Source organism: Pterocles gutturalis, unplaced genomic scaffold (genome assembly GCF_000699245.1).
Source record: "Pterocles gutturalis isolate BGI_N339 unplaced genomic scaffold, ASM69924v1 scaffold11343, whole genome shotgun sequence".
NCBI classification, from domain to species: Eukaryota; Metazoa; Chordata; class Aves; order Pterocliformes; family Pteroclidae; genus Pterocles; species Pterocles gutturalis.
In genome coordinates, this window is record NW_010125848.1 from 1 (window position 1) to 15,445 (window position 15,445).

General features: G+C 36.7%; 1 protein-coding gene across 1 annotated transcript in view; it reads right to left on the reverse strand.

The window, feature by feature from the left end:
• Window positions 1–757: 757 nt before the first annotated feature.
• Window positions 758–15,445, reverse strand: part of LOC104465626 (AP-3 complex subunit beta-1-like) — a gene marked incomplete at its 3' end in the record, with an annotated part of 39,674 nt that continues 24,986 nt past the window's right edge. Inside the window, exons 6-9 of the mRNA XM_010078751.1 lie at window positions 5,771–5,932; window positions 3,528–3,625; window positions 908–962; window positions 758–829 (exon numbers count right to left, since the gene is read on the reverse strand). Coding sequence (XP_010077053.1) covers window positions 758–829; window positions 908–962; window positions 3,528–3,625; window positions 5,771–5,932 — 387 coding nt within the window. The remainder of the gene's footprint in view (window positions 830–907; window positions 963–3,527; window positions 3,626–5,770; window positions 5,933–15,445) is intronic.

The window sequence follows — 15,445 nt, forward strand, 5'->3', positions numbered from 1 at the left end:
ATTTATATTTTTATATAAATATTTTATATAATTTATAATGATTTACATGGATGTAAAATGAAAATAAGGAAAAATAATGTTTCTTTAAGAAACCTGTACCTTCCACTCCTAAACACAAGTGCCAACGACAATCTAAAACAAAACGAGAAAAAACACATAATAGTTGACAGTTTTTGGCTATTGTTTTCTCAAGGATTTCACCTCTGTTGAAGACTAAGAATAGACAAAACAAGAACAGCCTAAAATATGTATTGAGATGTGGCCTTGAAGAAAGCCTAAAGTACTTCTTATATCAAATGCTCACTTCAAATGGAATTTGGAACTGTTAACACTGTTCCACTTTGTTCAGGGAAACAGATGTAAACTCTTTTTAAACTAACAGTATCAAAGACTCTGTGATTTCACTTCTCTTCATTTGAGAAGATTCTGTCTCCCATTAAAACAGTCAAATTCGAGATGTCTGAATGGCTGGTAAGATAAAAATAGAAATGTTCTGTGTCACTTAAAGGTACCAAAATCTGTAGTGGAAAACATAGCCCATTTGCCATCTACAGCATGGTAACGAGAACTTTCAGATAGCCTGACAAGCCTGAAGGACACTTGTGGACTTAACTAAAAGCCACAACTCTACACTTCCCAGTGAAAAAAAAGGAACAGCACAGAATGATGTGTGCCATATCAGTGCAAGAAGTTTTTACCTTCCTGTTGCAAACAGATTTGTCCAGTGGTACATAGATGAATTAGCTTTTACACTTACCTTCAGTGTTTTGATCATTGTTGGATCAGTTGATCTAACATAGAAACTCTTCAGATAAGGTTCAAACATACCCTGAAAAGCAGAATTTATTTAAGTAGCTTGCCTGTTTTTCATCTAAAGGTGATTTAGACAATTCTAAATAGGGTATACCTTTCTCTGAATTGACATAGTGGCAATATTTTGTAGAACAATATACTGCACCTCCCTAGAATTTGAAAAGAAAAACAAGAGTTATTGTTCAAAATTACAGACACACAGAATAATGCAATATGGTAAAGAAAGTCCAATTCTATTTGAATCCCAAGTTAGTTATACATTTGACTTAGCATAACATAGCAGGAAGAAGCTTATTGTCAACTGCCACAAGTTCATCAGCTGCTTCACGGTAAGACACATGATTAAACCAAGCTCTCATTTTGCAAAACAAATGACTGATAGCAATGCAATGGTGCAATGCTTCCTGTACACCTTGGGTCTCTGTTACCAAAAATTTGTTTAAGACATTGCCATTCTGGCATCTCCAGAAATAGCTCACAAAAACCTTACATTTTGTCCACCATCTTGAAAACTAAACATTTCAGGATGACACAGCTGAGAATAAAAACACACGGGCTTTATTTGTAGTGTGGAAATTACTGCATTAGGTACAAGAACAGCTAATTGTTGCACAACTAGCAAGAACTGCCATGACTTTTTTTGACTTCCAAAAATTTCATAATAATTCCCAAAATGGCCACAGTCTCCTGTGAATTAGAATATACTGGCAGGCATACATGTATATCAAAAAGCATTTTAACATAATAGACTTTGTCAAGATACTGACAACAGAATTACATAATATTCTAAACACAAAAATATTAAATATGCATTAGTCTAAAAGCCTCAGCAGGAGTGAGCAAAAAGAAATCTAGGTATTAGTATAAAGCTTTTAAACTACAGAGTTTCTGCCACCAATTGCTTAAAAACTAAGTAATAATTTACACATAATTTTTGTGAACCATGAGTGTTTAAGTTCTTTCATGATGCAAATCACATCCTAATAGAGAAATCATTGCATCCATTATCTCCTCTTATTCAAAACTGTCTAATAGCCCTGTGGCAATTACAGCTGTTGCTTACAAAAAAAATTAATAAAGAGAACTACTTAATATCTTTTAAACCTGTTTCTCTGTAATTCTTACATAGGTACATGGAAATAATCAGCTGCAGATGACGAACCAAGACTGGAAATTGCTATGAAATGCTCCTCTAGGCACTCTCACCCTTACTGGATTGTTGCGTATTTGGCATTAATTTAAAGGCCATAGGCTTATAACTTCAAGGGCAAACAGCAAAAGCTTATTTCAAAATGGCTCTAATAGCAAAAGTGCTTCACATAGACTGGTAACAGAGAACAGACAAGCCATTTAAGATTGGAAAATCAGAAGACTAGTGCCATTTTAGGCATTAGCTGAGGTATAGGAAAGATGTGACTTCTCTTTTGATGAAATTTGAATATAAATGAGCAATAAACAACATGCAAAAATAATTCTTTCAACATGTAAGTATGAGTTCAGTTCTATACATTCTGTACATAATGCCAAACTGCTTTAGCCATTTTACTTATCTTTGCATAAAGAGAATGGGAAGTATACTGTACTATAAAACCAAACAAAAAACAACTGTGTTTTATTTCGGTTTTACCTGAAATAAAAGCATTACTAATCTACCAAGCCCAATTTTATTTCACCAGTCTAACTTGTAAATGATAGAGATGTTAGCCATGGGTGAGCTGCAAAAGTTTACAGAGAAAGAGCTGTATGGTAACTGGGCTTACAAAAGTTAAAGTCCATCTAAGCCAAGTAATCTTGTCAGACACAACAAAAGTGATTTTTAAATTCTTTTTGTATGTTTCATGTAACCAACTTTAAGAAAGAAACCATTTTCACAGTGAAGTTCTAGCCAAGAATGTTTAGTTAGAAAGTTATTCTGAAAACATCTTAATACTGTGTCTCCTATCATCCCTTCACGGCTTTTCATACAGACACATCGAAGTTCAAAATCTAAAAACTGAAGGGAAAAAACCCCACATTTATGCAGCAAATACTGCCACGATATGCCAAATATCAAACACAAAGAAAAGTACAGTATTCTCAATCTTATGAAATATGTGCCCAGAGAGACCCTTAAGAGCAAAGTAGACAAGGTCACATTGAACGTAATAAAGTCAAAATTAGTTGTCCTGAATGAAATATAAACTTTTTCTTTAAAAACAGTGTAAGGATTAAACATAGAGGATTCAGCAGTATCAAGTGGTATTTTAACAACTATGTTTCTTAGTTTCTCTGTGAACAAGAAGTCTTCAATACAAAGTACAGGGAAAGAAAATAAACATCTGAACTCTTTGGTGCCTAGCAAGACAGTAAGGAACTCCAATATAATTAAATTTCCAATGATTTCCAAAAATGAAAAAAAAAACAAAAAAAACCTAAGGAAACTAGTTAGCACTGCCTCTATTTGTATGCCAACTACACAGCCATGATTCTTCTCAGAATGAAAGTCAGAATTAAGAGTTAAACACTTATGATATTGAATGATCACTGGATGAGATACTGAAAATGATTAAATTACTTTTAATGATCCTCAATTGTTGATTAAAAATTAATATTACAGGACAAAGTTAAAATGAAACTCTAATAGCGTAATAGGTACACTCTTATGGGTACAGCTAAACAAGTACGTATGAAAAACTCTCACAAAACAGTAAACATAAAATAGCTACTTGACCTACCTACTGCTATGGAGTAAACGCACCAATGACTTAGAAACCATACCAGCTTCGGATTTGGGCGCCAAATGCCAGTAAAGCTGTGCAACTGCCATTACCACCTAAACAAAGAACATTCAGAACAGCATGTTAACTTCAAATCCTCAGAGATATCAATTACATTTGCTTCAAATCTGCAGAACTACCAACTCACTCAGAAAGCACAGTGCACTCCCATGTTCTTCAAAATCAACAAAGCAGATTAGGGGGAAAAACATCAGAAGAAAGATATTTTTATTTCTAAAATCACAGCTAATTAAGTACCTCTCATTCCTCCCTGTACTTACTGTATATTATAATATATAGAAAGACATACAAAGAGGGAAAAAGAGAGAAAAAAATGTAGGTAATTCAAATTGCAAACATACTGATATCATGTTTAATAAGTCAGTATTGCTAACATCAGCTGTACAAATTAATGAGGAAATACTGTTTAAAAGTTCTGCAAATTTTGTGCTTTTATTTTTATTAAATATAGGTTCAATATCACCTATTTAGTTTACACTTAAAATCTTTCATTCCATTATTCAATTATGCAATTTATAAAATGACAGCTAACTTCACTGCAACTTCTAAAGTCTCAAACCTGACAGAAAGTAATAACTACAGGGCTGTATACCTGGCTAGCAAAAAGTAGATAACTAAGATATAAGCAACTCAAAACCATTTTTTTTTCTTTTCGAGTTTTCTCATAAGTGAAAGACAAACAATGAACTTTATGCTAATCAATAAGTCATGTCACAACCTTCCTTACAATACTGTCACAGCCAACTTTCTGCTCAAATTGGAACAAATCATAGAAAGGAGACTACAAGTAAAGCCATCATTATGACATTTGACTTGGTATCTTAAATCTTAGTACCAATGAAAAAAAAATTATTAGTAAACAATAAAAAGTGATTACAAACATCTGAAAAGAGGAAATAACTGGAAGATTTTTAGCAGTATACTACAAGGATCTTTTATTACTGACAAAAATCTAAGGTCAAAGTGAAAGCAATTAATCTAATTGCTGGTAAATTCTGTGAATGGTACAAAAATTAGCGTAACAGCAATTCAAAGAAGTATGACTGTGCTTGAAAAAGGGTAATTAAGACAGCTCATTTACCTTTAATATCAGAAAGTTAAAGAACATAAATGCGAGAATCAATACCATATTTAACAGATATAAAGAAAATTACTTATGGAATGTGGAAGATAAGCAACTGAACCTGTTCGGTCTGCTGTGTGACGCCAAACACATCTAATGTTCTTTGCACGAGATAAGGAGATATTGTATAGACACTGAACAGTGATTTTAGCAAAAGCCTGTGCTCTAACCAAATTGTTATTGTAAAACTCCATTCAATTTGTTTCCAAAGTCTGCTGGTAGATTATAAATGGTTTTGAAGAGTTAAGACATTAATTGGAATCTAGAAATATGTTGCAGGAGAGAAACAAAAACCTGATCGGTTTAGCTTACCAAGACCAGGTTGGGAGGTGACTTAATCATGATGCAGTAATTGGTTTTGCAACAACATGAATATTCGACAGCAAGTCTTTTCCTGAAGACATCTAGTCTTGATTAACAGAGCAAACTGTGGTTAAAAATAAAGTTCTGTGATCTGAATAATGTCACAACGATTCACCATCAGCAAGGCTTTTTCTAGTTCTAAAAATTTAGCTGCATCTTAAAATCTCATGGAAATACTGCAGGGTGTACTATACCCCTGATGTCATATCTATCCTGGAACCCTGCCAAAGCACCAACACTAAGAATGTGCCTTGGATTGACAAAGAATTTAGGCATATAACTGCCTACTTTTACAACATGAGACTCAAAGGAAAGCACTACTTAATGAATCAATAACTACTGCTTTCTTTGTGAATCTGTACCGCCAAAATTGATGGTTTGTGCCATCCTAGTTGCTGAGAACTTAAGCATTAAACGCTAGCTCTGGTATAGTCACCACATGCTATAGAAGTTGGATTCAAATCTTCTTGTAGTTTCTCTAATATTTTGTTTGTCCTTAATATCACATTCAGCTCAGGTGTTTTACTTAGAAGCTACATTAATTTCAAAAAAGAGAAAAACTGTACTTCTATAAGTTAGTAGAGAGTATTATCACCACTTTTTAAAAGAGGTTTTACTTTTCAGTCTTTCAAATTTTCTAGAAACATAGATATTTAGTAGTTTAACGTTTTAATAAAAAAGGAATTTGTCATACAGCAGCATTTCGGCTTTGAAGCAAGGGTTTTGTATTTCGTAACAGCAGCCTGTGATCTGGGTCCATAGTATAGGTGTTTTTCACTTTCCGATCTTTTTCCTTATGTTCTTCGTCAGATTCATAGAAATTATTTTCACTATATTCTTCCACCACCTCATCCTCCTACCAAAAGACAAAATGACAAAAACATACACAGAATATCTGAATCAACCAGTTTTATTCATTAAGGAAGCAACATATAGCACCACAATTTCATGCAAGATTTATATGCTTTCAAAGAGATAGTTGTTCGGTCTTCTGCCCAAGCTTCTTCAAAACAGTAAATGCACTGACCCAAAAAATATTTTAACAATATATGTAAAATTTCTATAGAAATAAGATGAACGGCTAAATAAAATGTTTTCATTAGTATTCCATAAGCTAGGTTAGGTATGCATATTGGTCTTTTTTTGGAGTTAAAGCCTATGATCCAAAATTGACATTTCTGAAAACAGTCAGTTGTTGATAATTCCTTCTGTTTTGAAAACTTGGTGCAAATCATCTGCATTCTTCCCTCTCTAGCAATACATAAATTAACTGTGAAAAGAGCAAATCTCAAAAGAAGGGACAGATTTTTTCTTGAGAAATTAGATAGGAAAAAGGTTATGTATCCTGACCCTGGCTTTGTCTGATGAAGTACAAAGCCTTGAGCTGTTTAAATAAAGTTATGAATTATCAGGACAACATAATTTAAAAAAAACAACACAAGACACTGAAAAAATGCATTAAAGTTTGAGACAGTAGTAAATTAGGCCTTTCTTTTACTCCAGAAGGCTAAATAAAAGACTATAAAGGAGTATATCTGATGAAGTAAACATCATATATTAAAACAAATCTTAAAGATTTCTGATATGGATCAAAAAATGGATAAAGAATAGATTTAAAGTGTTTCATTATGCTCCTATTTAATCAGCATTAAAAAGTCCACAAACTTAACGAAAAATAATACAGAAACCATCAGGATTAGATCAAAACAGAAAGTCAGATTCCAGAAGCTGTGGTCTAGATTATCAATATTGAGAGTATTCAATATTGCAAAACTTAAAAAAAAAAATAAAAATTACTGACTTCTGAAACTTGTTATACCCAAGGGTGTGTCCTTGCTCTCCTAGATTTTTCTGTGTCACTTTGTCACTAGAACACCCAACTGAGACAAAGAGCATTACTATGGCTAGCTGGAGTTATTCACATTACAACAGGCTGTCTGGTACCAAACACCAAGCATAACAATAGCTCCACTTGTCTTTCTCTCAAGTCTCTGTCCAACTATTTTAAGGAATATCCAACTCTACACATGGTTTTAAGATTATTTAAGTCATTAATTTCTGATTTTTTAAAAGACAATTACTTTTGAGACAAATGTTATCTTTCTAATTCTGGCTGGCAGTAGCAAAGCAATCAAAAGTAAATGGAAGAACAGCTAGAAATGAAAACAAAGTCTTATTAAGTACATCTTCAGAAAACTAGGCAAGGGTAACTTCAAACCTTTGTTGCATGCCTTGGTCAAAACTCATGTGCAGTGAAAGATCCCACAAAAGTGTCTTCAGTAGAGGCAGGGGGGTGGGGAGAAGGAGGGAAGAAGTGACAATAATCAAAGTTGTCATTTTATTCTGTTTTTTATAACAATTTGAAAGGACACTGAAAACTTTCCTCACTTTTCTTCTCATTTTTATTATTTGATGCCAACAGTGCTCTCAGTGTTCTACAGAATCTCTAGCAAGCTCTTAGATTTCTTATGCAAGAGCAACCAAAGTGATTTAGTTTGTTTACTTCTCTGTCTATACACCTTTGTGGTAGTCACCCTTCTAAACTAAGGACTCAGGATGCTAAACCAAGAGTAGTGGCAACTGAATTCCTCCCCTTGTCTACAGGACAGGCAACTTGAAAGCAAAATTCCTGATCTCAGTGCATCTCAACCCTGCACTGAAGAAGCATCCTCTAACAGAAGGAGGATAATTCAATATTCATTGATTCAGTCTTCAGCATCCCTGCCTTGACTGCTAACAGGCATGCACATCAGTACTGCTAAAAAATACAGAGTTGGAAATTGTATTTAACTCATTATTCACTGTTGTAATCACAGTAATCACAGGTTGAGTTCTCACTTCTTTTTTTTTTTTTCAAAGAATTGTTGGTTAGAAACATACTTCGAGCACAGTTCCAAATAATTATAAAACTTATGCCTCTTATGAAAACATTTTTAATTTAAATCCCATTAGAGTCTTTACATTGAATTACTGTCTTCATACCCCCATAGAAGTAGTTTTAATGTGGTCTTTTCTCATAGTCATGTATTTTAGTGCAATCTTCGAATATTCCTCGAATATTCGAATATTGAGATCTGGTATGAAATAATTATGTTCCAGATAAAGCATGATGATGATACACAGGGAAATAAATTTAATGAACTGAAATTTATTAAAATCAAGTTGATGAAGTCCCAATTAGTCAGAATTTGTAGTCACAAGGACCTCACTAAGACAAAGAGAATATGTAATAATGCAAGATTAACAAATTACCACGGAAAGGAAAGTGAAGTATTATGTAAAAGAGATGGGAGATTGAAAGATAAAAACCTGCAGGCTTCTTGGCGTGCAAGAATTGTTGTTTCAAATTCTATTAATCATCCCAGACATTGAGAGCAGTTACCATGAAATTTGAAAAAATTCACTCACTCACAATCCCTTAAGCCTCAAGCCTCTGCCAAAATGAGACAACTGTATATTTAGAATCATAGAATCATTTAGGTTAGAAAAGACCTTTAAGACCATTGAGTCCAACCATTAACGTAGCACTGTCAAGTCCACAACTAAACCATGGCCCTAAATGCCACATCTACACGTCTTTTAAATATCTCCAAGAATCGTGGCTCAATCACTTCCCTGGGCAGCCCGCTGCAACGCCTGATAACCCTTCCAGTGAAGAAGTTTTTCTTAATATCCAATCTAAATCTCCCCTGGCACAGCTTGAGGCCATTTTCTCATGTCCTATCACTTAACATCCACCTCACTACAACCTCCAATCAAGTAGTCGTAGAGAGCAACCAGGTCTCCCCTTAGCCTCCTTTTCTCCAGATTAAACTACCCCAGTCCCTCAGCCGCTCCTCCTAAGACTTGTGCTCCAGACCCTTCACCAGCTTTGTTGATCTTCTTCGGACACGCTCCAGCACCTCAATGTCGTTCTTTAAGTTAGGGGCCCAAAACGGAACACAGGATTCAAGGTACAGCCTCACCAGTGCTGAGTGCAGTGGCACAATCACTTCCCTGGTCCTGCTGGCCACACTATTTCTGATGCAGGCCAGGGTGCCGTTGGCCTTCTTGGCCACCTGGGCACGCTGCTGGCTCATATTAAGCCGGCTGTCAACCAACACTCCCCGGTTATTTTCAACTGGGTAGGCTACCAGCCCCTCTTCTTCAAGCCTGTAGCGTTGCATAGCATTGTGATGCAAGTGCAGGACCAGGACTCAGCCTTGTTGAACCTCGTACAAGTGGCCTCAGCCCAACGATGCAGCCTGTCCAGATCCCTCCCTAAAGCCTTCCTACCCTCCAGCAGATCAACGCTTCCAGACAACTTGGCCTCATCTGCAAACTTACTGAGGGTGCACTTGATCCCCTTGTCCAGATCATTGATAAAGACATTAAACAGAACTGGCCCCAATCCTGAGCCCTGGGTAACACCACTTGTGAGTGGCCACCAACTAGTTTTAACTCCATTCACAACTCCTGAGCCCAACCATCCAGGCAGTTTTTCACCCAGCAAAGAGTATGCCTGTCCAAGCCATGAGCAACCAGTTTCTACAGGAGAATGCTGTGCAAAACACTGTCAAAGGCTTTACTAAAGTCCAGGTAGACAACATCCACAGACTTTCCCTTGTCCACTATGTGGGTCACCCTGTTGTAGAAGGAGACCAGGTTAGTCGAGCAGGACCTGCCTTTCATAAACCCATGCTGACTGGGCCTGATCACCTGGTTGTCCTGTACATGCCATGTGGTGGCACTCAAGATGATCTGCTCCACAACCTTCCCAGCACTGAGGTCAAACTGACAAGCTTACAGTTCCCTGGATCCCCCTTTTAGCCCTTCTTATAGATGGGCATCACATTTGTTATTCTCCAGTCAACTTGGACCTCCCTGATTACCCAGGACTGCTGATAAATGCTTGAAAGTGGCTTGGTGAGCACTTCCACCAGCTTCCTCAGTATCCTTGGGTGGATCCCATACAGCCCCATAGACCTGTGTGTGTCAGAAAGGTGTAGCAGCTTGTTAACCATTTCCCCTTGGATCATGAGGACTTCATTATGCTCCCTATCTCTATCTTCCAGTTCAGGGGGCTGGGCACCCCAAGAACAATTGATTTTACCGTTGAAGACTGAAGAAAAGAAGGCATCAAGTACCTCAGCTTTTTCCTCATTCTTTGTCACTATGTTTTGTCCCACATTCAATAAAGGATGGAGATTCTCTTTAGCCCTCCTTTTGCTTGTTAACATATTTATAGCAATATTTTCTATTGTCTTTTACTACAGTAGACAAATTAAGTTCTAGCTGGGCTTTGGCCTTTCTAATTTCCTCCCTGAATAACCTCACAACATCCTTGTAGCCCTCCTGAGTCATCTGCACCCACTTCCAAAGGTAATAAGCTCTCTTTTTTTTTTTCCTGAGTTCCAGACAAAGCTCACTGGTTCAACCTGGTTGGTCTTCTTCCCCGCCAGCTCATCTTTCAGCACATGGAGATGTCCTGCTCTTGAGCCTTTAAGACCTCCTTCTTGAAGAATGTCCAGCCTTCCTGGAATAACTATGCAAAGGACTCTGTTAATGAGGCCAAAGTCTGTCCTTTGGAAGCCCAAGGTAGCAGTTCTGCTAACTCCCCTCCTTACTTCTCCAAGAATTGAAAACTCTATAATTTCATGCTTCCTGTACCCAAGACGGCCTCCAACATCACATCACCCACAAGTCCTTCTCTGTTTGCAACAACAGGTCCAGTAGGGCACTGTCCCTAGTTGGCTCCTTCACCAACTGTGTCCGGAAGTTAACTTCCACACACTCCAGGAATCTTTTAGACTGTCTCCTCTCCACTGTATTGTATTTCCAGCAGACATCCAGTAAGTTAAACTCCCCCCCAAGAACAAGGGCTAGTGATTGTGAGACTTCTCCTAGCTGCTTATAGAATATTTTATCTGCATTTTCAAAATTTCATCTGTCTCTTCAGAATTTTTCATAAGTCTGCATTTACCCGAGTGACCAGGCCTGTTTTGGCACGCACCAAGTTACTTTTATAATCTCTGCTATCATAGACAAGCCTTAATTCTTGATAGCATGGACTACTGGTATTCTGTTAACTAGTTTGGGGCCTAGGCAGAAAACCTGAAATGGAATCCTTCAAGCTGACTGACACACAATAAATTACAGCAAAGAATTCAGACCACCAAGCCAAAACCTCATCTTAAGAGACCTAGCTGAATTGTTGCTCTGTCCCCAGACAAACTTTGTAGCGCAAGTGTTTAAGCTTGTACAAAAGAAAGAGACTGGAGACAACTATTAATTCTCCTCTGAAACGGCACAGAGCTAGTTTCAAGGTGGCAAGCACAACCAAAGCCTCTTGGTATTGTAACAAAGGAAGAAAGCCTCGTGCAGAGATCTAAGCTAGAGTCTCCATGCTTAGCAACAGTGCAGAGATCTAAGCTAGAGCCTCCATGCTTAGCAACAGTGCTAGTGGTGTCCAATATAAGAACAGCAACCCCTTATAAAAGGTCTATAGCTCGGACTCCAACCAGGAAAGAAAATATGAATGGGGTATAATGGAGAAAGCAGCACTGCTAACACACTAATATTTTTACTGCCAGCACAGGACAGAAAATAAGACTCTTGACTTTGGGAGATGAAAGTCTTTTTAACTCTTAATGTTGAATCAACAACTGCCAGCTTCCACAGATAATTTCCTGTGCACTTATTCTCCAATCCTCAGTGTCTCTATTGCACCTACAGTAAACTGTGGAAGATGAAATCCATGAAGAAACGCCAGATATTGGTGGCACTCAAATTTTACTTTCCCAGATTGCTAATCAGAGCTCAAACTGATGATAACTAGTATATATTAGTGGCTCTATTGGAAAAAAACACAATACTCTGATCCTTTTTGACAGTGAAGAGATGAGAGTTCAGGGAGTAGATTCAAATGTTCCCATGCTTTCTCTTTTCCTTTCAATCACTTTATCTGCAGTTTCACAGTTGATTTAAGACTAATCGTACCACTAAAAGTTTGTAATTATTTTGTTTGTTTTTTAAAAGGATGTTTCGTTTTCAGTAGGATCAGTAAAATTACCTGGCTCACTTTCTGGTCACAGGATCACTAGAACTGATGAATTTTCAAAAGCACTAAGTGATAAAAAGAGAAGGAGAGAACAGAGGCATTCCATTTCAGTGGCAGTCTTTAGTTAAACCGCATTAAATACACTTAGCAGTTTTTAGTATCACATGATTTAATTGTGCAGTTAATAGCTTTTCTAAATGGCAAAATCACTAAAAAGTTCAGAACCCTGGGAGAATGAAGTGATTCAAAACCCAGAGAGACCACTAGCACCCCAGGCTAGGAATTGGAAATGGTCTCTATGCATTCCCCATCTTCTGCAATTTACTTAATCCAGTAGAGAAGTGAGTATTTCAGTGTGAAAGAACATGTGTAATTCTTTTTTACGTCATTCCAGACATACAGTTTAGGGACATCTTCATAAAGTATTAACAGCTTAAATGAAGGAACTGCCAGATAACAAGTTCCACTAGCCTGTTTTTAAATTCAGTAAGTAAATGAATTAACATTTAACTGAGATCCTGCTTGAAATTACATTTAATATGGTATTAAAGTTGAGAATGTGCCTTCCATTTAGGGTAAAGCACATTATGTGAATGCTACAATTACATCCAAACAGGGCTTCACACATCCAAAAAACTCAAAGTAAAACTTCACTGAAATCTGAAGCACGAACACATACCACTTGCCCACTCTACCACCCTTAATTCCATCTTGTATTCAAAAGTGATTCATATATTTGTATCCCTAGGTTAGGTATAACTGATTTTAAAGCTATAGAATCCAGTTTCTCTCCTCAGATTCATAAGGAAATACACTCAGAGCTTTTTTCATTCCTGCAGCAGAATCTTTGGCAGAAAATATTTTAGCTATCTTCCAGAGCCCTTTTTAACATTTCTAAGAAATGCTCTCAAAAAAGTTTTGGAAAAGCTAAGTTTTGAAGGCAAGAAGAGGTTTTGGGACTATTCACTAGTTGGTGAATCTGACTGCAATCCCAAAGCCACTTTACCCAACCTTGGTCCACTTGCTACATCATGAACAGTACCCTTGGAAAAGGAAAACAGTAGCAAATGTACAGAACAGTTTCCTATTCAAAGAATTAATGATGTATCCAAGATTGCAAGATCATCATTAGACTACTCTGATTTGTCTGAATATTACAATTTTTACTTCAATTATAACCACAGTCTATTCATTACCATTGTGACAGAGAAGTCAGAAAGAAAACCCTGAGGTTTTGGTTGGATTTGTAGAACTACACAGATCCGAAGCCACTGAAACAGACTTGGACTGATACAGTGCTCTCTTCTGAGGATCACTTTTCATATTAAAACTCTATTTAAATGAGTCTGCTGGAATTATACTGAAAATGTAATATATTAGTATAGTTACATAAAAGATATTATACAATTGCAACAAATTACAATGGAAACTCGTAGTTTAAAGTTTTAGATAAAAGCCGTCATGTTCTGGTCAAATGAGGTTTAATAGTTCCTTGCACATAATTATATTCATGGGGTTTTAAATTTATTTATCTAAAGAGATACACATGCTTTCAGCTAGTAGAAATTAAAGTAGGTATTAATGGAAATAGTGGTTGTGACAAACTGAAGAAATATTTGGGCCACACTGTGAATTATATTTTCTGGTTCCAACCCTCACTCCATAACCTTCCTATTGGGCTAACAGTCATATCATGTTGAAAACCCATCTATTTTTCAAATGCAAACATCTGCCAGGAAATGATACAATGTGAAAAAGGGTTTGCAATGTGAGCGTCATTGAAATTTCTTACCAGACTTTCTACAATTTGATGTCCAATACAGTCTCAACCATCTATTAATACAAAAAGCCAAGAGACACAAGAAAGAGGCAGGTAGAGCATCTATGATCTAAAAATGCCAGAAAAGAATGGGATGAGAAATTTTCAAAGACGAAGACTCCTCCCTTCTTTTCTGCCTTCACTGTGTTCATATAAGTAGACACTCTTCCCGGTTTCCAGGGTATTGACCAAAACCAGGGCATTTTCACACAAGAGGTATCACACTCAGGAATAACTCTTTTCCCACAGATTTCATCTCATTGGGACACAGAAGTTCTGAGGCGTTTTTGAGTTCAGATAATCCCTTTGCTAAAAAGGCTTTGAATTTTCTTTTATCACCAGGTTGTTTCAAAGAGGTTAGAGGGAAGGGAGGAGTACAACTCCTAATGTTACATTTCATACGGGCTCAAGACTGTGGCAATGGTCTCGTGGCCTAAGGATCAGTTGCACAGTTCCACAACTTAATGCATTTGGAGTTTAGTATCATGCAAATACAGGTGATATCATGACAATTATGAGAATTACGAGTAAGAAAGGACTGCATCAGTACGTGATCTGTGAGTACTGAAGGGATAACATAGCAAAAATAAAATGGAGAAGGAGCAAAGGTGAAAAGACAAACTAAAGGGAAAAGATACAACCTGCTTCTGACTGAAAGTTCCCCACATTTTCCCCCCAAGTCCAAAAATTAAAGTGGAATTTGGAACTCATATTCAGAAGTTTGGTTAAATGCTTGAGTAGTTTTTAGGCTTCTTATGATGGTGAAGGTTTAACCTCAGTTTATATTTAATCTCAGTTTAAGTATCTGAAGGGGCTGTATAAACCATCCCATCAAGATAGCAAGCACTTATCAACCAACTGCCAAGCAAAATTACTCTTACCCAGGGTTAGATAATAAGTCAACCATGAAGAAAAACAGGTAATTCTTTTGTTACTTTGGGGCTGCAACCAAAAGAATGGCACTATATGCTCCAGAAGCAGTAGACATCACCTGTCATGAATAATAAACAAGGTATGGAGGAACAGGGATCTCACAGATCTTAAGCCTGTAGAGAACTGTAATGGGTCACAGTGTCCCTTCTTTCCTAGTGTTCCTAATATACCCTTTAGTTACACCAAATCACGTTATTCCTTAAATCAACTCAATTCCTTTCTCTGGAAAAATTTAGATTATTTTAAAAGTAAAGTCAAAGAGAACAAACAGATCTTCCCCATTTCTCACACATGCAAACACACTCATGTTTATTTTTAATTTTTGTTTACGTAGCTTTAGGATTGTTTAGTTACTAAAATGTTTATTCAACATTTAAACCATATTTGGACTATCCTCACCAGAAAGTCTGTCCTACTAATCTAACTATCATCAATGGACATGAAATCCCGTATTATGGGATTTTTTTCCTTCATCCTAGTGCATATGTAGGCAAAGGGGCTGAAAGCATCTTAAAATACCTGTTGATTTGCTTCAGTAATATTCTCACACCAAGAACTGGTGGTATATTTATTCTGAT